The sequence below is a fragment of the Rousettus aegyptiacus genome, unplaced genomic scaffold, assembly GCF_014176215.1.
Source record: "Rousettus aegyptiacus isolate mRouAeg1 unplaced genomic scaffold, mRouAeg1.p scaffold_m13_p_3, whole genome shotgun sequence".
NCBI classification, from domain to species: domain Eukaryota; kingdom Metazoa; phylum Chordata; class Mammalia; order Chiroptera; family Pteropodidae; genus Rousettus; species Rousettus aegyptiacus.
This window is the reverse complement of record NW_023416306.1, coordinates 35149422-35167684: the sequence shown is the minus strand read 5'-3', so window position 1 is coordinate 35167684 and position 18263 is coordinate 35149422. Positions and strand designations below refer to the sequence as shown.

The 18263-nt window shown below is 40.1% G+C and overlaps 1 protein-coding gene across 1 annotated transcript in view; it reads right to left on the bottom strand.

Annotated features, from left to right (window-relative positions):
* RASEF (RAS and EF-hand domain containing) overlaps nucleotides 1–17910 on the bottom strand; it is a 59958-nt gene extending 42048 nt beyond the window's left edge. Inside the window, exon 1 of the mRNA XM_016151678.2 lies at nucleotides 17222–17910. Within this exon, the coding sequence (XP_016007164.2) occupies nucleotides 17222–17652 (431 nt within the window). The 5' untranslated portion in view covers nucleotides 17653–17910. The remainder of the gene's footprint in view (nucleotides 1–17221) is intronic.
* Nucleotides 17911–18263: the final 353 nt, after the last annotated feature.

Below are 18263 nucleotides of genomic sequence, written 5' to 3'. Positions count from 1 at the left end.
GAAATCAAAGTAAAGCTTTTGGATATTCATTCTGTCAAAGGTAAAACATCCAATCTTATTACTAATGCTATTGTAAATTCAGTGAAAAATGAGAGTAAAAAATTAAATTTTTACTAAATTAAGAAATATGTGAAGCAGAAATGTACCTGGAATTGGGGGTGGTGCTTATAATTATATCCAAACAGGCTTTACTATTCTACCAATTGAAATAGAAGCTGTAGCTGTCAAAATTTCAAATATGTTTACATACATACAGTAGCTAAACATTTCTTGTGGTGGTTACTTGTTCTCTTTGCAGCTTATCATTATTCAGGTTTTGAAAACGTTTGAACCTTTGAAGAATTACTTAACCAATCATCCTGTTTTTTCTAACCTGTTCTCTTAAGTTTTCATTACATTTTGTTCAAAATCTGTTGGAAAGCTTTTATCAAACTGGTTAACAATGGGAGCTATAAAAACTGCCTTCCGCTTTTGAAGATGTTGGCAGTTCAAAATGAATTGAAAACTAAGCCTGAAAACAGGAAGGCACTGATGAACTAAACAGACTAAATGGTGAGAGCTCAAATGTTGTACAAATTTAATTCTAAAATTCTGCAATTATGATTTAGAGTATCTCACTTTATAGAGAAAATCTTTTGATGGACCTCTTATTTTTACTGAATTAAATTTATATTCTGTACCAGAATAGAATTAAATCAAAAAAGCTTATAATTATGGGAAAAGCATCTAATTACGGGAAAATATTAAAGAGTCATAAATGGAAACAACTTATTTGGCAAGTCTTGTCTAATAAAAGTTAAGAAACTTTTAAAAGTCTTTGTCAAAGAAAGTCCTTTGAAGGGAGGCAAAATCATAGAACTTGTGATGGTCATGGGCTAAAATATTTACCTATGTAAATATTTACCCATGTCAATACCAAAGATAAAAATAAAACTGAGAATAGCCTCCATTTATCAGAATTTGCCCTAAGCTTATCACAGAATTTGCTTTTAAAGAGTTCTTTAGTACTTTATACAAAGAATGTTTTCTTAATTAAAAACATTATGACCTACAAAGAGTCAATTGCTGATGTCAACAATTTCAAATGTAATAGTAAAATGTAACTCAAAAGAAGATCACAAGCAATTTTATGGGGGGAAAAAGCATAAGACCACATTGAAAAAAGATATATTCTTCAGAAAATTATTAAAGATAGATATAAGTAACTGATTAAAATAGTTAAATATTTTCCAAAACTATTCTGCCTATGTAATTTAATGTTCACATAATAGATATAAAAATTTCTTTGCTTAAGTGTACATATTTTTGTGTACTTTATAAATAACTTTATTTTTGAAAACCTTGTAAATAGGACTACAGTTAACTTTTGAACAACAAAGATTTGAATTGTGTGGGTCCATTTATATGCCTATTTTTTCCAAAAAATACCTGTACTGTTTTTGATCCATGATTGGGAGTCCACAGATATGAAGGGCTGACTGTATGTATTGCTCTACATCATTACATGAGGGACTTGAGCATCTTCAGATCATTGTATCTACACTGGGGTAAAGGGGTCATCCTGGAATAAAGACCCCATAGATACTAAGGAACAACATATGTTTTGGGGGGATTCAAAAGTCATATGTAGATTTTCAACTGAAGAGAAGTCGGTACCCCAACCCCATCATTGTTCAAGGGTCAACTGTATTTTATATAATTATATCTATAATAAAAGCAATTTGTCAAACAACAAAATAATATTTCAAGATAATTGATACTTTTAAGTATATTAATTCCTCTCATTTACTCACAAGGAAATTCTGGTTTGGAGAATCATTTCTATGGCCACTCTACTTTCCTACCTCATTTCCTTCACGCTTCTCATCTTCTAGGCACACTAAGGGGCTCATGGTCCTCAAATATTTTAAATAGTGCTTAACACACAACTCATAAAATTTCAACCAGGGAGGCAATGTTTGGATCAAACATGTTATCTTGGTGTATTTAACATCATCACATCCTGTAACTACTTTTTCCAACTTTTGAGACTGAAAAGCATTGAAAAACAGCTTTATCTCTCCTAGTCGAAATGTATTTTAATATTAGTCTCCAATCAAATCAAAACCTTTTGTATTTCCTATACAGAAATCAAATCCTCCAGATAGGTCAAGGCTCACCGAAGAGTCACCTCCTCTATGAAGCCTTCCTTGATTGCTCCAACCATAAGAAATTCCTTCCCTTCAGATCCCATGCAACACTTTATCTGAAGCTTTGCCTACTGAGTTTTCTGTCGCTGTCTACATCCCCGGGTACCCTATCAACCTCCATATCCCTTGTTGCTCCCAGAAATCTGACCTGCAACAGATCCTGCATTAAGGAATGAATGAGGCTGGAGCCTGGGGATGGAGGACTCAATAGGAGGTAAAGTGGGGAAGGAGGAGTTGTGTACTAGATCTAAGGCAGGCTCAGGACTCTGACTCAGAGGGTAAAGAAGATAGTAGTGAGGAGGGAGCAGATGAACCTTGCCAGGCACAGGATCAGGGAGGAAACGAACTATGGGAAATCTGATTGCCAAGGTAAAAAGTGCCAGTCCCCTTCTGAACACAGTGAGAAAGGAGGAGGTTCTAGAAAACACACCAGACTGCACGTGGCAAGAGAGCGCACTACACTTCCACCTACTTGCTGTCTTTTCTATTTTCCTCTTTTCTCCTTTCACATGGTTTCCAACAGAGGAGGTGCCCAATATTTACTATATAACCTACCCTTGGAAAGCTGCAAAGAGCCAAATCTTTTCAACTGGAGAAACTGTCTATTCTGCTGGGGCTGTACCTGATAGTCTGTAACAGTAAAGAGGCACATTTTCTCTCCCAAAATTAGTATACTCAGTGATATAAGTACGTTCTGCTCATTCACTCAGCAGCAAATGTATTTCTTAAATTCATATTTGATATATGCTAAATATCTACTACTAATTATTGAATAACTAGCATCTAACACTAAATTATTATTGATATCATGGAAAGATAACTGTTTGGTGCCTTAGCTATAGTCCCATTTTCTTCAACAGTTAAATATCAACGTTATTCCTGAGTATACAGGATACTGGCAAGAAAATCTGCTGGAGATTGTACACGACCTGCTCTGACCTTCTTAAAAATTCTCTTTGAAAGGTTATAAGAGTTACTCTGAAAGATCATATAATAAAATAAGAATTTCTTTTCAATGACAACATCTTTGAACAATCTTAAATTAAAAGTATTTATATACATAGTAGTATTTGTTATTGTACAAAAAAAAAATGTCCTAGAAAGAATTTTTAAATTTTAGTCCTAATTTTAAGAATCATTGATTTTTACCTACTTACCTTGTTACCTAACCATCAAACATAGAGATAGATCAATAATGCTTTTCTAGCCTCTCTGTTTTATACAAAGATAGATCGAAAACACCAAACTAAAGCAAAATTAGTTGTAGAGGTTTTCTTAAAAGTTTTCTTAACATATTCACCATTTAAAATAAAATGCTCCTGACATCTTTAATTCCACATTTCAATAGTTAAGACCCTTTGAGAGGCTTTTGGTCTCATTCAATGGCGCCTGGGGCATTTTTTCCACAAGGTAGAAGCTTTCCCAGATACACTCCACTGCTCATCACCAGTCCACTTCATTGCTTTCCCAGCAAGTTGCAGGAAATTTAATTACTTTTTCATTTGATTTTCTGAAGGACCAAAGGGTGATTTTATGGAATGTGATTTAAAAAAGAATAGCCAAAAAGCCTATATTAAAATCTGACTTTTTCACATTATACCAGGATCAGTTGTCCTGAAAACTAGCTCACATTTGAGCTCCCAGATTCCCAACCCACTAAAAGAGCAAAAAACCATCAGATTTGCAAATTCTTTCTCCTGAAGGATCTGACCTTAACCCCTCAGGAGAGCCAAGAAAAGAAAAACACTGTCTTCTCTTAAATGAGCCATCATCTTAAATCACTGGTTCATCAGATAAGGAAAAAGCAATTTTGGTGAGCTGTGTATTTACATTCATCTCAGTTTATGTTTTTCATATCAAATCTTTACTCTTCCTTGGTTTCCAGTTGTGGTTCCCTGTGGTATAAGCTGCCCTCCTCTCTCACCTGCTGCAGGGATAACATCTCCTCTGGGCAGTTCAATTGGCCCAAAAGCTACCAAACAAAATGGAAATAAATGCTAAATGGTTGCTTTGAATCCAAGTACTGAAGAAGGAGCTGCAATACAGTTATTACAATAATTCACTTGAGTGGACAAGGAGAACCCACGAGGCATTAATATCTGTTTACCTTCATGTGCAGTATTTGTAGCATTTTCCCAACATTTCAATGACCAACAGGGGAACCAAGACAAAGGTGCAAGTCCAGATCTTGCCAGACTCCCATGAGTTCATCTCAGCATAAGCAATGCCCACTTTTGGCTAGCTGACTACTTTTTACATGTGTGTCATATAAATCAATGTTTTGAGTTTATCTTTCTAAATGGCATTATTTTTACAAAGATAATTTAGAACTACAATGTCTACTTTAGGGAATTTTCAATATGAGCAAAATGGGGAAAGAGTTAAAATGTGAATACAAATGGAAAAAGAATAAAACTGCAAAATAATAACTTTGAAATAATGGCAGCACTCCAGTCATCTGAAACTGGGGTATCGGGCACAACAAAGAATCCAAAAGAAGGCTGAGAATCAGGAAAGAATGAAAAACAGCTTCTGAGATACCCCTGCTTGATACAGGAATAACCTGCATTCGAAAAGGGGTTTAAGACACAATTCTAATATATCTGATCATTTTCTTTCTGAATCTTCAGCAAAACGAAAGTACCCAAAAAGGGAGGATGCACTGATCATATTAAATTGTAACCTGGCAGTCTGACGGCAAGAACAGAAAATACACACAGGAACTCAGAAAGTCTAGCTGAACTACCATCTCCACAAATTCTGGAGATATCACTACACTATAGTCCAAGATGAGACTAGACTTTATAATGATGACCCTGAGTTAGCAAGGAAAGCTAAATCATTTTGCAAACAATGCATGCACTGCATGTGTCTATATGCTTACCAAAAGACATGTGACAGACTGCTCCCTACAGCACTGTATGTAATAGCCACAAAGTAGAAATTACCCAAATGGCCATTAATGGTAAAATAGATCAACTGTGGTATCGTCACACAGTGGAATGGAGATGACTACCATAATCTACAACAACCATAATTTTTTTACTCATTTCTAGAACAGCTCCCAGGTATAGCCCATGCTGCTGGTCTGTGGCCCTTAAGTTGCAAAGCCTGAGAAAAAGATTTTAAAACAGTGTCTGCTGAGTTCCTTGGAACTGAATAATACCTTGTCCTGGGAATATGAGTGTGGAATGAGTGGCTTTCTCATGGCTGAGTTTTAGGATCTGTATCTGTGAAACACTTCTGGGCTTCCCTATGCCTCTCAAATTTCATCCCTGTTGGCAACTACCAATTCAGGAACAAAAACTAATAGTTGAGGACAGCAGCCTAAGCATCTGTTCTCACTACAAAGAAATTCTTACTGTTTCTTATTCAAACTTCAGCCTTTGGACTTCTTAGCATAATGCCTTTCCCATAACATTTGCAAAAGGGAGGGAGGGAAAGAGTGCAAAAGAAGGAAAGGAAGAAAAGAAGTGAGCAAGTAAGCAGTTAGTTTGCCTGGGAAAGTGCAGCAATGTAAATGCCGGCATGGCTTGCCAGATGGCTAACGTTGCTTAAAATCCACGCTGTTGCTTCTGTGAGGTGCTCAGTTTAGAATTACAGATATTTTGATGAAGAATGAGACTGAAGAGTGAGAATGAAAGAGTAGAGACAAGGGTGAATAATAAGCCCTCTTCTCCTGGGGAGCATCTTGCAGCCATAAACATATGTAGGGCAAGTCTTTTCTTGGCAGATAGAAAAATGTTAATAACTTTAAAGTTGCCCCAGAAATTTAGTACATTGTTTTGAAGTGTTTAGGCATTTGGAAGGGGTACAGGAGGAATAACATATGTATAGACATTTCTCCAGATTCAAATAAGTGTTTGAAAGTTTTCTGGTACATATTTTATAAGCTAAAGGCATAAAAAAAAAAATGCTCTCTGATCTTTTCAAAACTGATTCCCAACATTGAGATTCTAAAAAACAGAACACCTGAAAACGTTTCTTAGTAGCTGCGATGGTTAATTTTATGTGTCACCTTTGCTAGGCTACAATACTCAAAGATTTGGTCATACATATCTGGAAGTTGCTATGAATGTATTTTGTACACAAGATTACCATTGAACTCCGTAGACTGAGTAAAACAGATTATCCTCATCCAATTAGGTGAAGACCTTTAAATGAAGACTGACCTCCACCAAAGAAGAGATAATCCTGCCAGCAGATTACCTTCTGGCTCACAGTGCTACATGGACTCTTCCTGGGGGCTCCAGTTTGCCAGCCCAACCTGCATTTTGGCCTTGCCAGTATCCACATTCATGTAAGCCAATGCCTTATATTAATTTAATCTCTCTTTTTTGATAGACAGACAGACAGGTACATAACAGGTAGGTAAGTATAGAGATAGACATAGAGATATATGTAGATATAGATACATATCATATTGGTTCTGCTTCCCTGGAGAACCCTAACACAGTGACTTAAACCACTGTATTTTCACTGGGGCTGATGGCACATAAACAAATGTGTCAGCTTCACAGTGAACATACGCTAGCACTGCCTAAAAGAATTGAATAATGTTATTCAATTTATTCAGTTAAATTAGTTGAATTCAATAAGAACTGACTTCTAATTCAGTTATTAAAGAAGAACTTTAATTCTAAATATCATTCAACAGAGTAGGTCCACTTTTTAAGGCCCCAAATGCTCAGCTACAATGCAATATTTTAATTTTCATTAGGATTGTAACAACCTGTCTGATAGACCTGTAGACTTTTGTGGGCTGACAGATTTCAGTAACCTGAAGACAGCTTATTCACTGTAATCTATTAGGAGAGAGGTGATGCACTATCCTTTCAGGTAAGCGTAAAACCTGAGTCTGTACACACAGAATCGATCTAACACTCATTTCTGGCTTTGTGCCTTGCTTTAGCCTCTTATGAATTTGTACTCAAGACAAGGGCTGCTCTGCCAGAGTGCATATTTTCGATGCATTAATTCATTCATTCCCTAGGTCAAAAGGTGAATGATGCTAAAGTAGAAGTTGGCTTTCCCAGAATGGTAATGTTTTGCACCCCCAAGTAACAGCCACCAAATATAAATCCACTACAATAACCGAAGGCATGGACACAGGGCTGGATACAATGCTTACTAACCCCAGGGTGTTTTTTGGCATAGACTGTCCACGGGCTTTGTCTTGGTTCACTCAAGTCTTTGTGCACTCTGTCCTTGTCCCCATAACTCAGCAGCTACAAACCATTTACCTCCTTCCATCAAGCTACCTTCACCTTCAAAAAAAATAAACTGCAAAATCCTGTATTTTTGTGTTTTAAAACATCTACAGGTATTTTGGACTACAGTATTTCTGTTTATTAAGAATTGAATGTAACTCCTTTCTACTGTGCTAGTATCTAATTAGTATTGTTACTGGGGGCTTTTTGAGTATTCTGGTTACAAAGCTGTATAAATATTAAATGGTCAGCCCTATCCTTTTTTTTTTTTTTTTTTTTTAATATAGGCTGTGTGCATCTGAAGAATACTAGGTTCTCTGGAATGCATACACTACGTTACAGCAGAAATGCCTGCACTATAATTCATTCATTAACATCCCCAAGCTACCCATAACTGCCAGATTGAAGTACATGCTATGCCAACAGATTCCATGGAGGAAAAGAAAAAGTACTTTGTATCACAAACACTAACACCAGCTGTAGCATGTCCGTCAGAAAAGATGACGTATGAAAGTCCTAAAACGCGGATTTTCTAAGCATATGTTGGTTGACTCTTCAGGAATTCTTTCACTTTAGCCCAGAGCAGACTGTAACTCTGTTCTATAGAAGCGAGAATTATGAGGTGACTTGTCACATCAAGGGATGAAATGGTGCAGTCACTATGTCTAAGTCGATGGGCCACAAGTCAGCAAATGCTGCCACAACCTCCCACGAGCCCTTCTGCCTCTGGAACAGGCAACACAGCAGCTGACAGCAAGTGATACTTTCACCACTGCAATCAGTTTTCAGGGTGAATGACTCATTTGCACTTTTTTGCTGTGTATCCTAACATTCAAAAAACATACTTGGCCAAAGATATCATTATAACAAAATCGCCACTTGAGCATGCTACAAAATTTTATAGTTGTAAATTATCGCAATGGCATGTCATTGCTGAACATTCCCACAAAAAGTCTTAGAACAAAATAAAACAAACTGAAATTGAAGAGAGTGATTGTCCTTGATCTGAGTGGTGGGTGGGAGTTCTTAAATGTGTCATTATCTCCAGTGTTTCTGCTTGGTCATATAACAATGAGAGGTACGTTTAACTGTGAGTACATTTAACAGCAAAGTTTGACAGAACCTGTATTTGGAAGTGGTCCAGAAGAAACAAGACAGAACTTTTGTAGTTATTCAAATTCCTTACCCCTGTAAAAAATGTCATATTTCCATATTTTCTTATTTAAAAACATACATGAAATGTGTCTTCTTAACAAAATTTTAGGTGTCCATACAGTATTGTTGAATATATGTAAATTATTATAAAGCAGATCTCTAGAGTTTTTTCATCTTGAGTGAATGAAACTCTGTAACTCACTGAACAGCAACTCCCCATTTTCCCATGCCCCAACCCCTGCAACAACAATTCTACTTTCTGCTTCTAAGAGTTTGACTACTTTAGATACCTCATATATACGGAATCATGCAGAATTTGTCCTTCTGTGACTGGCTTATTTCACTTAGCATAATTCCTCCAGGTTTATCCAAGCTGTAACATATTGCAGGCAGCCCTTTTTTTTTTTTTTTTTTTGAAGCCGAACCACTGTAAGCATATACCACATTTTCTTTATCCATTCAGCTGTCAATGGACACTTAGATTGTTTCCCCCTCTTGGCTACTGTGAATAATGCTGCAGTAACTGCGAGACTGCAGATATCTCCTATTTCAATTCTTTTGGATACAAAACCAAAGGTGGGAATTGCTAGATCATACAGTAGTTCTATTTTCAAATTTTTGAGAAACTTTTATATTATTTTCCATAGTGGCTGCACCATTTTACATTCCCAACAGTTGCACAAGGGTTACAATTTCTCTACATCCTTACTGGCACTTGTTACTTTCTGTTTCTTTGATAACAGCCATCCTAACAGTTGAGAGGTAGTATCTCACTGTGGTTTGATTTGCATTCCCCTGATTAGTGATGCTGAGCATCTTTTCGTCCCCATAATTTTTTTTTTTTTTTTTTGCATGTAGGACAAAATATTCCACCACTGAAAGAAAATACCATGGCAATATCAGAAAATATAATATCTTGTAACTAAATTCCCTTATTCTTTTTATCAGAAGCCATTCCATTCCAACTGATTTTTTACATGTCTTAAAAATTGTGACATACTTAAAAACTGTGCCATGTCTTAAAAATTGTTCCAGCTTCAAATGAAGAGAAAGCACGACGTCGGTGAAAAGGGTGTTCTGGACACCCCCACTCATTCAGAGCTCTCAGATCTTATCTCCAGGTACTCACCTGCCAGGGAAGCACAACCTGGAGATAGAAAATATTGTACAGTGACATCTGTTGAATCTGAACAAGGTAACTCAGAAAAGTATAACAACATCCAAAAACAAAAAAAAGAGAGCAAGACAGACTATCTGTGGGTCAAAATACAATCCCACAAACTTGGAAGGGGAAGGAGGATCACAGCTAAAGTCCTGAGTTAGGTGCCATGGGGCACACTCTAGCATCAACACAGACCTTCAAAGCAAGGTCATGCCTGGAACTTGAATATACCGTTCACATGTAGGAAACAGAGATTGCAAACTGGACACTATATCTTTTTCAGTGCAGTGCTTTGATTTTCACAAAGAATGCAAAATTGGAAACTTCCACTTAACATCTGGAGTTTGCCCTATAAGTTGGTATCACTGGCAACACTGGGCCTATACCTGGCATGGCAGCAACTGTCTAGCAGCAGATGAAGCAGAGGCTCCTGCTGGCCACAGAGGCCTATGAGTTTGAGCCTCACTCCGTTACATTGGTTGCCTACAGCACGGTAAGAGAACTGAACACAGAGATCATTTGACATGGGTCTAGAGTCTTTCTCGCTGGAGCAATGACACCACCACAGGAGATTAATGGAAATAACTTCTCTACTGAAGAAAGGAGGAAACTCCCTGAATTAGTTGGTCTATTTTATGTCTAACCACCAGTGACAGCCAGACCCAGACTATGCATCTTGTGATTCTTTCCACTCTATACCCTCACTGGTGCCATCACCGCTGGACAGAGAGAAACTGGCTAAGAAACTTTGGTTTTTGATAGGATACTATTTGAAAGCCAGTACCTAGTACAGTCCTGGGCACATATGGATACAGAAAAAACAATTTAGGAAAGGAGGGAGGGAGGGAGGGAGGAAAGGAGGGAGGGAGGGAGGGAGGGAAAGAAGGAGGAAGAGAAGGAGGGAGAGAGGGAGGGAGGAAAAAGGCAAGAAAGAAGTGTTTCTTCTGTCAAAAAAAGACAAGACTGGGAGCAATTGAAGATGAATTTCTTCCAAAGCATTACGCCCTCAATTTAAATGATGGACAAGACAATAAGCAATGAAAAATAGAGAAACTAATATTTTAAATCCTATATAGTTCTTGAGGATTTCAATTCCTTTTAGAACAAAATTTCTCACACTTGATTAACATACAAACCTTATTAAAGAAAATATTTTACGGATTCCAGAGTTCATGTAAATATTGTTTATATATCATATTACTTAACTATGAACGAACATAAACCAGATATAAACTCCTTATATTTATGTCTCCAAAACATTTATAAGACCAACACGCATTTACAAAATCAATGAAATCAGAATTAGCAACATTCATCTAATCTGACAGCAGATGCACTTCTAACTGAAACTAAATCACCACAGCCAATGTCAATGTGGTATCAGCAGCTTGCATGTGGCTCTTTTGAGCGTACTTATATGATCAAAACCCCATCCTCCCAACACTTTCTACTGAGACCTCACACAATCCAAGAGTCTGTGTGTGTTGTCAGTCACTTTCAATTTTCATGAATACATCATTCATACACTAAGCCTCACCACTCTGTCTTCTTCATTGGCCCATGACAGTGAATGTGGTGCCGTTGGATGCTTCATGAATTGAAACAGTGTAGCCAAATATGTAATGGAGAAGTCATCTAGGTCATTACAAATGTGCTTGAATTAATATGTTTTATCCTTCATCAAAGCAGAAACAAAATGTTTTAGTCATCTAAGACTTCCAAGCATATATGTGAAGACCCTAAAAGGTCTGTGTAGCCGCTGATCTGAGAAACACTCTTGATGTGAAATGTCTATAGTCTCAGGTGTGTGCCAGGAGGTATTTCTGGTATCAGAAACTTCCGGATACTTGAGAAGGTGAGACAATAAGCTCCTTCAAGGTCAGGATGAGGTGTCCGAAGTCTCACTAGTGCCAAGGACACTGGCAGGAACATAAATATTGAGTGACTTAGAGAAAAAACGTAAAACATCTTTGAGCTACTGCATCTGTATATCTTGTTTTTGTACAACATACAAAGGCTTCAAGGGTTAAACTTCACTTTTCTCTTTTTATAATTACCCTAACAAAAGCAATTATAGGAACACTGCAAATATTTACAAATTGAAGCAATGAAATTGTTTTGTTTTTGGGGGGAGGGGAGTAATTCCGAGGAAATCACATGTGTCATGCATAATTCCACCACTGTAACTTCCCTCTGGGAAAGTGTTTATTTTGCGTTTTACAACCTGATATGAAGCTAAAATTGTCAGATAAGAACAGCCTGAATACCCATGACAAATAATTTCTTCCCATTTCTTCCTTCCAACTACATAATGCAGTCAAATACTACCTAAGCTTTAGCAAGATACACATGAAGAATGTATATTGTATATGACATTTTAGGAGTAAAAAACAACAGACATTTGGCATCTAATCTAATGGTTCTTGCTTCAGTTGTCAGCTTCCACTCCTACATTCAAGGCGGATGAGCATAGTGCAGTGACTTCCACTTTACAAATGAAATAAGACTGTGTAACTTAGGAAGAAATCAAGACAGGTAAAGATTTTTATATGATCCAAGTGATAGGAGTAGTATGACCATGAATTTGAACAGTGATTTGGGAGAGAAGTAAATCAACATTTCAGGTTAAAGGACAAGCTAGATAAGAGTCTATGGTTCTTGGAGAGCAATCTTCCAATGACATCCATTCTAAGACTTTTTCTTATTGCCCACACCATCAAGACAGAATACATGATCTCTCAATTAAACCTGAGAGCAAAGCTCTGGACAATCAGTGTGATCTGAGGGTCACAGCAGACTGTTATCCATATGGCCAAAACTGACAGTTCTCTAAGGATACCTTTCTGGGGTCAGAAGACCAGAAGGAAATTACAACCTTGAGATGAAATTCAAATTAGTATAACTAGAAGGGACCAACAGTAAGTGGAGCCCATAAAAACCAAGCCGTGCACTGACTCCTACAAGGCCCAGGAGCAAGGCTCAGAAGATTCAAAGTAGAGCTGTAGTTTTCTTAACAGACAGGTTTCTTCCACTCAGCAGCAGGGTAATGACATACATAATAGTGATAGAGAATATATTAAATTAAAGAGATAAAACAAAAAGCAACAGACTAGCAATAGTGTGTGTGTGTAGACGGGCAGGGAGAGAAATAGCATCCTTAAACTTCTTCCAGGACTGAAGCCCAGCCCACCATTATGCTTCAAGGCTGGAATAAATCTTTATCTCATTGGAAGAGCACTGGCCAGATATTACTGGCCATGTGAGCAAAATATCTATGTTAATTTTCAAACACTACAAACACGGTCCAAAGCACCCAGATACTTATATTTTGAAGATACTGAAGAGCTGAGATCAAACAGAGAAAAACTGATCTGTCTCTCCCACCTCAAGCTAGTTCAGGGCCATAAGCTCACTGAGTGGTAAGAGAGGAGAAACCAAGGCACTACCCAATCAATAATCAGTGTCTCTTCATCTATCTGTTGATCCCTGTCTTTCACACCGTCTCACCCTGTCTCCCTCTCATTCTGTCTCCAGCCCTCTCTCTGTCTTTATGTCTTACTTTGCCTCCATCTCTCTCTCGCCTTTCTCATCCTTCATGCTCCATATCGTGTCAGTGAAGCAGGCTTCTGAAGCAACTCCACTACTTCAAAAGACCATCAGACCAAAAAGCCCTAAGGTAGAACCTAAGAAGAAATGTGAAAGAAACCCTGACCAGTACTAAAACTATGCCTCTGCCTACGTGTAGCTACTTGTTTTTTAAAATGTCCTCATTAGGTGGGACTGGCATTCAACTGTTGATCCTTTCCTCTAAACTTTAGCGATCACTGTTGTAAGAACATGCTGAAGTGAACTGTCTTGATGATCCATGTATAGTTCGCACATGGGTAGGTTTGGTTCTTCTCAATTAAATTTCTTGTTTCTAAAAATTATTAAATAAAAGACTCCCTTTCACTACTGTGTGTATTGAAAGGTCACAAACCATGTGGCGGCACAGCTGACCACACAGGACCGATTCTAGAGTCTGACCAAATCCCACCTTAGCCCTGACAGGTCACCAATCGTACTTCCATCTGTTACGCCACGGGAACCCACCCTGGGTCTGTCCCTGATCTGGTTACTGTGGCAGAACCTGTGCCCATTCACAAATTCTTTGTGGTTCTGATACTAGCTGGACCCTCATGTTTTTGTTTGTGGGAATGTGGGGTTCTAAGCTAATTTACCAAAGTGAATCAATTCACAGATGAGACTCAAAATTGCTACAAATGGAGTTGAGAAAACTCTGAAAAGCTTCAGCTCTAACCAGGGGAGAGATAAGTTCCACCATTCCCGTTTCAGGTCAAATGCTTAGTGTGCACCCCCCCTCCACACACACACACGCACACACACGTTTCCTTCTCTTTTTGCCAGCCTCTGAACACCACGACCAGCTCACACTAAGAACTTGAAAAAAATATAGAGAACATCAACAAAAGAAATGAATAAAAAAGCACACAGCATGAACTAATTGCATTCTCAGTACATGAACCAAGGAATCGAAGAACACAGGCTCATTCAATTCATTCAGCAAATATTTAGTGGGTTCATTTATCGAGTACCTACTGGGTACGAACTTCCTCTTCACCAAAATAATGCCCCTGGCACCAGAAACTGGCCAGGCTAGGTTATTACAAGTCTGCTTTCTGTCTCTCTCCAGATGTTCTCTCCCCACTTCGAGAACTTTCCTTGGCCTGGTACAATCTTCCTTTCAGAATTCTCTTACATAACCACATCACCTGCTGGCTGACCTAGTTACAGCTTACTAGGAAGTAGTAACAGTCCATCCTGACCCTGTATTCTGTGGACACCTGCTGAGCTCAGGTTAACAGTTCATATGACTATTCTGGACCCTCTCTTCCCAGCCTTTCATGGAAAGACTTCCTCAGTTTTCTAAGAGGAAATGAACTTAAGAATGTGTCGATATACATCCCAGAACTTGTTTTCATCCTTTCACAATGCAGTATTATTTTCACTCTAGTAACGCAGTTATTGATGACTGGGGAGTTTAACCCAAATTTGCTTAATATCTTGATTGAATAGCTTGAACGAAATTTGAAATGGAAATCACTCCCATGTTTTGACTCTAAAGAACCAAACGTTCTAATATCTGATGTCCTCCTCAAACTATATATGAACACCCCTCATCCCCATAAGCATAGGACAGGGTGCCACCACAGGGAAGATGGAGTGCCAGGTAGAAAACAAAGCCACCAGATGAAATGGCACACTTTCCTGAAAGACAATTTCCCCAAGGAAGAAAACATAATATTGTATATTAAAACAAGTCCCAATATATTATGAAAATGAACAAACATTTTTAAGATAAAAATTCAAGACTTCAAAGAAAGTCCCTGCTTGCTAGTTCCATCAGGCTATGCCCACAATAGATGGAGTTTTCCTGCAAATAACTGTCTTGTCTTTAAACGGTCTTGAGGAAATTTTTGAGAAATGTTTCATCCACACTATAAACTTCTTGAAGGCATGAACTACATATCATCCATCTTTTTGTCTCCAGGGACCTGGGACAGTACCTAATATAGTACCTAGCACAAAACAGACACTCAATAATGATTACAGAATCAACTTGACTGAAATAATGGCAATGGCATATCAATAACAAAAGAGTTTTATCACATTTAGATGGGAAGATGGGAAGGCCAACAGTTGTATGAGGAACTGGAATAGAAGCAATCCAATTTACCAAAACAGTTATGGCTGCCATAGTAACAATCAGATGAAGCAGCTCCATTTAGTTATTTTCCACTTGAACAAGTACAGGAAGGCAAATATTGTACTTGTTAAGCTCCCATCAGAAGGGGGTGGGGCTTAGAACACAAGTCTACCAGGTGTACCGGGGGCCATGAATTTTAATAACCTTTGAAGAGTTTGAAAAAGCACCACGACAGCAATATCACGAATAATATTTAAGTTCTGGTTTGTAAACTGATCATAAGAAAGTCATTTTAATCATTCATGGGTTAAGTGTCAAATATTTGCTGCTAAGACCTGACTACTGTCAAAAGTAGTCCATATGTCTGTGCATGTATACATAAAAATAATATGATGTGGACTCACCTTTCCTTATTCCTAAAATTGTTACGTTTTTAATTAGCTGGATCCAAACCGAGTTATAGGTGAAAGATGATCCAGAGTAGAGTCACAGTGATGTTTAAATTGTTCTATTTCCCTGGTGAAGACACTACATTTTAACTCATTTGTAAATACTAGAAAAAATGGATATCACGCCCACTTTCTCTACATAATCCCTCTTATACTGCAGTGAGTCACTCACTATGCCCAGTGTTCCCTGTACTTTCCAAACTGGAGGGAGAACTGGGTGGAGGTAGAGGGAAGGACTCCAGGTGCTGCAGGTCTAATCTGTGAATGGGTGAGGCAGGCCACTGCCACCGCTATTTCTTTTTCTAAATCTATGTCTCAGGTAAGTAAACTGCCAACCAAAATGATGCCTTTCTGATCTCCTCAATAATGACAGCCAGAACTCCATAAAATTTCAACTAAAATCTAAGTAGAAAGCAGAAAAGCATTTTACAGAATTCACATGTTTGTAATGCTCTAGGAAGAAGTGAAAGAAACAGCTTGAGACAAATGAGGACACCAGGAATAGACAGATGCAAATTAATCTCAAACAAAAAACCCTGAGTAGCCTTTCCTCCATTTGCTGAACCAGAAGGCATCCTTTTCTCCCTGAGAATTAAGTTAGTCACTTTATATTATGTTGTATCTGTCGGCGTCATAAGAGTAGAGAATTTATTGTTTGATTTTATCATTTCATTCTGTGTGTATAAAGAGAGTTTTTCAGTTTACAACATCTGAGATCAAATCCCTGCTCTTTCACTTATTGGGCAAGTCCCTTAACATTTTATAGGTCTAAGCGTCAGGGTCCAAGTTCCTCCATCAACCAGAGATAAGAAAGTTTATTCCCCTACCCCAAGTCATTCTGAAATTTAAACAAATGAACTCTAAAATGTAGGCATCGGTGAATATATGTGTCCAGCACTGTATGTGCCCAACAATGTCTCTTTTTCTACTTAATAGTAGGAAAAGAACACATGCAAAAACTACTACAGAGGATACCAGTTGGCAAACGGCACCGAATCACTTCACCGCTCCAGGATGCAGCCTGGAGTCCTTGAGTGGGTGACGTAACCAGGTCGCGTTGAAAAAGGGGAGCGCTCCTAAAGCGCTGTCCCGAAAGAATCTCAGGACGCTGAGGATTTCACTGCGGCCCGTGTAATTAGTGTCCTTTGCAGGGCTCAGAAATGCTTAAGTTAAATCTTCTCCCCAACCCTGACTCTGAACGCATTCCCTTCCTTAACTTTTAGGGAATCTCAGTCTTAGAAAAGTTAGCGAGTCGGCGAATGGAGAAAAGCGACTCACATAGTAGGCTCCAGTGGGTCTGCACAAGGAAACACCCCCATCACCTCTAGCCCTCCTAATCACACACGCACCTGGGGATGAACTTGGCCTCGTCCCCGAGACGATCCTGAAAGTCCTGCCAAGCTTGGCCGGGTCCCGCCGGGCCGCAAGGGGCTGCCAGCGCCGCCGCCGCGTCCTCGTCGCCCTCGTCCTCCTCGGCGTCCCTGGGGTCCGACCCGGCCAGGGCCTCGGCGGGCGCGAGTTTCCGCGGCCCGCAGCCCCGGCGGCGCCCCCCGCGGCCAGCGCCGCGGAAGCCGCGCGCGAACTCCTGGAAGGTGATGGCGCCGTCGCGGTCCGCGTCCAGCCGCTGGAACACGGCCTCGGCGTCGGCCGGGCGCACGCGCAGCTCCGCGCACAGCGCGCCGAACTCCTCGCGCTCCAGGCGGCCCGAGCGGTTCGCGTCGCAAGCCGCGAAGACGGAGCGCAGCCGGGCCAGCTCTTCCCGGTCCCCGTCCGCCTCCATCGCGCCCGACGGGGGCGACCGAGGGACCTCCGGGGCGCGGCGGGGCGCGCTGCGCGCCCTGGCTGCGGCAACGGCGGCGAGTCCTGAGCCACCCGCTGCCGCCGGGAGCCGGGGCGAGTTCGGCTCGTCCGGCTGGTTCGTCCACTTGAGGGAATGCCTGGGAGGGCGGATCGGGGGTGGAGCGCGGATCCCCGTTGGTCTCGTCCCGGCGAGAGATGCAAGTGCGCCCCCGACTCCGCACAGCGGCGTTCGCCGGCGACTGAGCACCCGGTGAGCCGGCATTCGCTACTTTCCCGGAGCGCCCGGCTCCGCCCCGCCCGGCCAGGAGGGGGAGGGCGCGGCTCCCTTTCCCACGCCTCCGGGAGCCCGGCGGTGCTATGCTATCCGCGCGTTTGGGGCTCCTGGAGTTGGGGCACCCGACTGGAACTGAGGGCGAGGCAGTAGCATTGCCAGGCCCTTTGCGTAAACTCGTGCTCAGGTAAAGCTAAGAACTTAGCCCCGCCACCACCTCCCCACACAGGGTGCAGGCATGAGCGTAGGAAGCTAACTGGACAGAAAGGGGAAAGGAAGGTAGGGGTAGGGTTCCAAATTGGTTGACGTTATGTGTATTT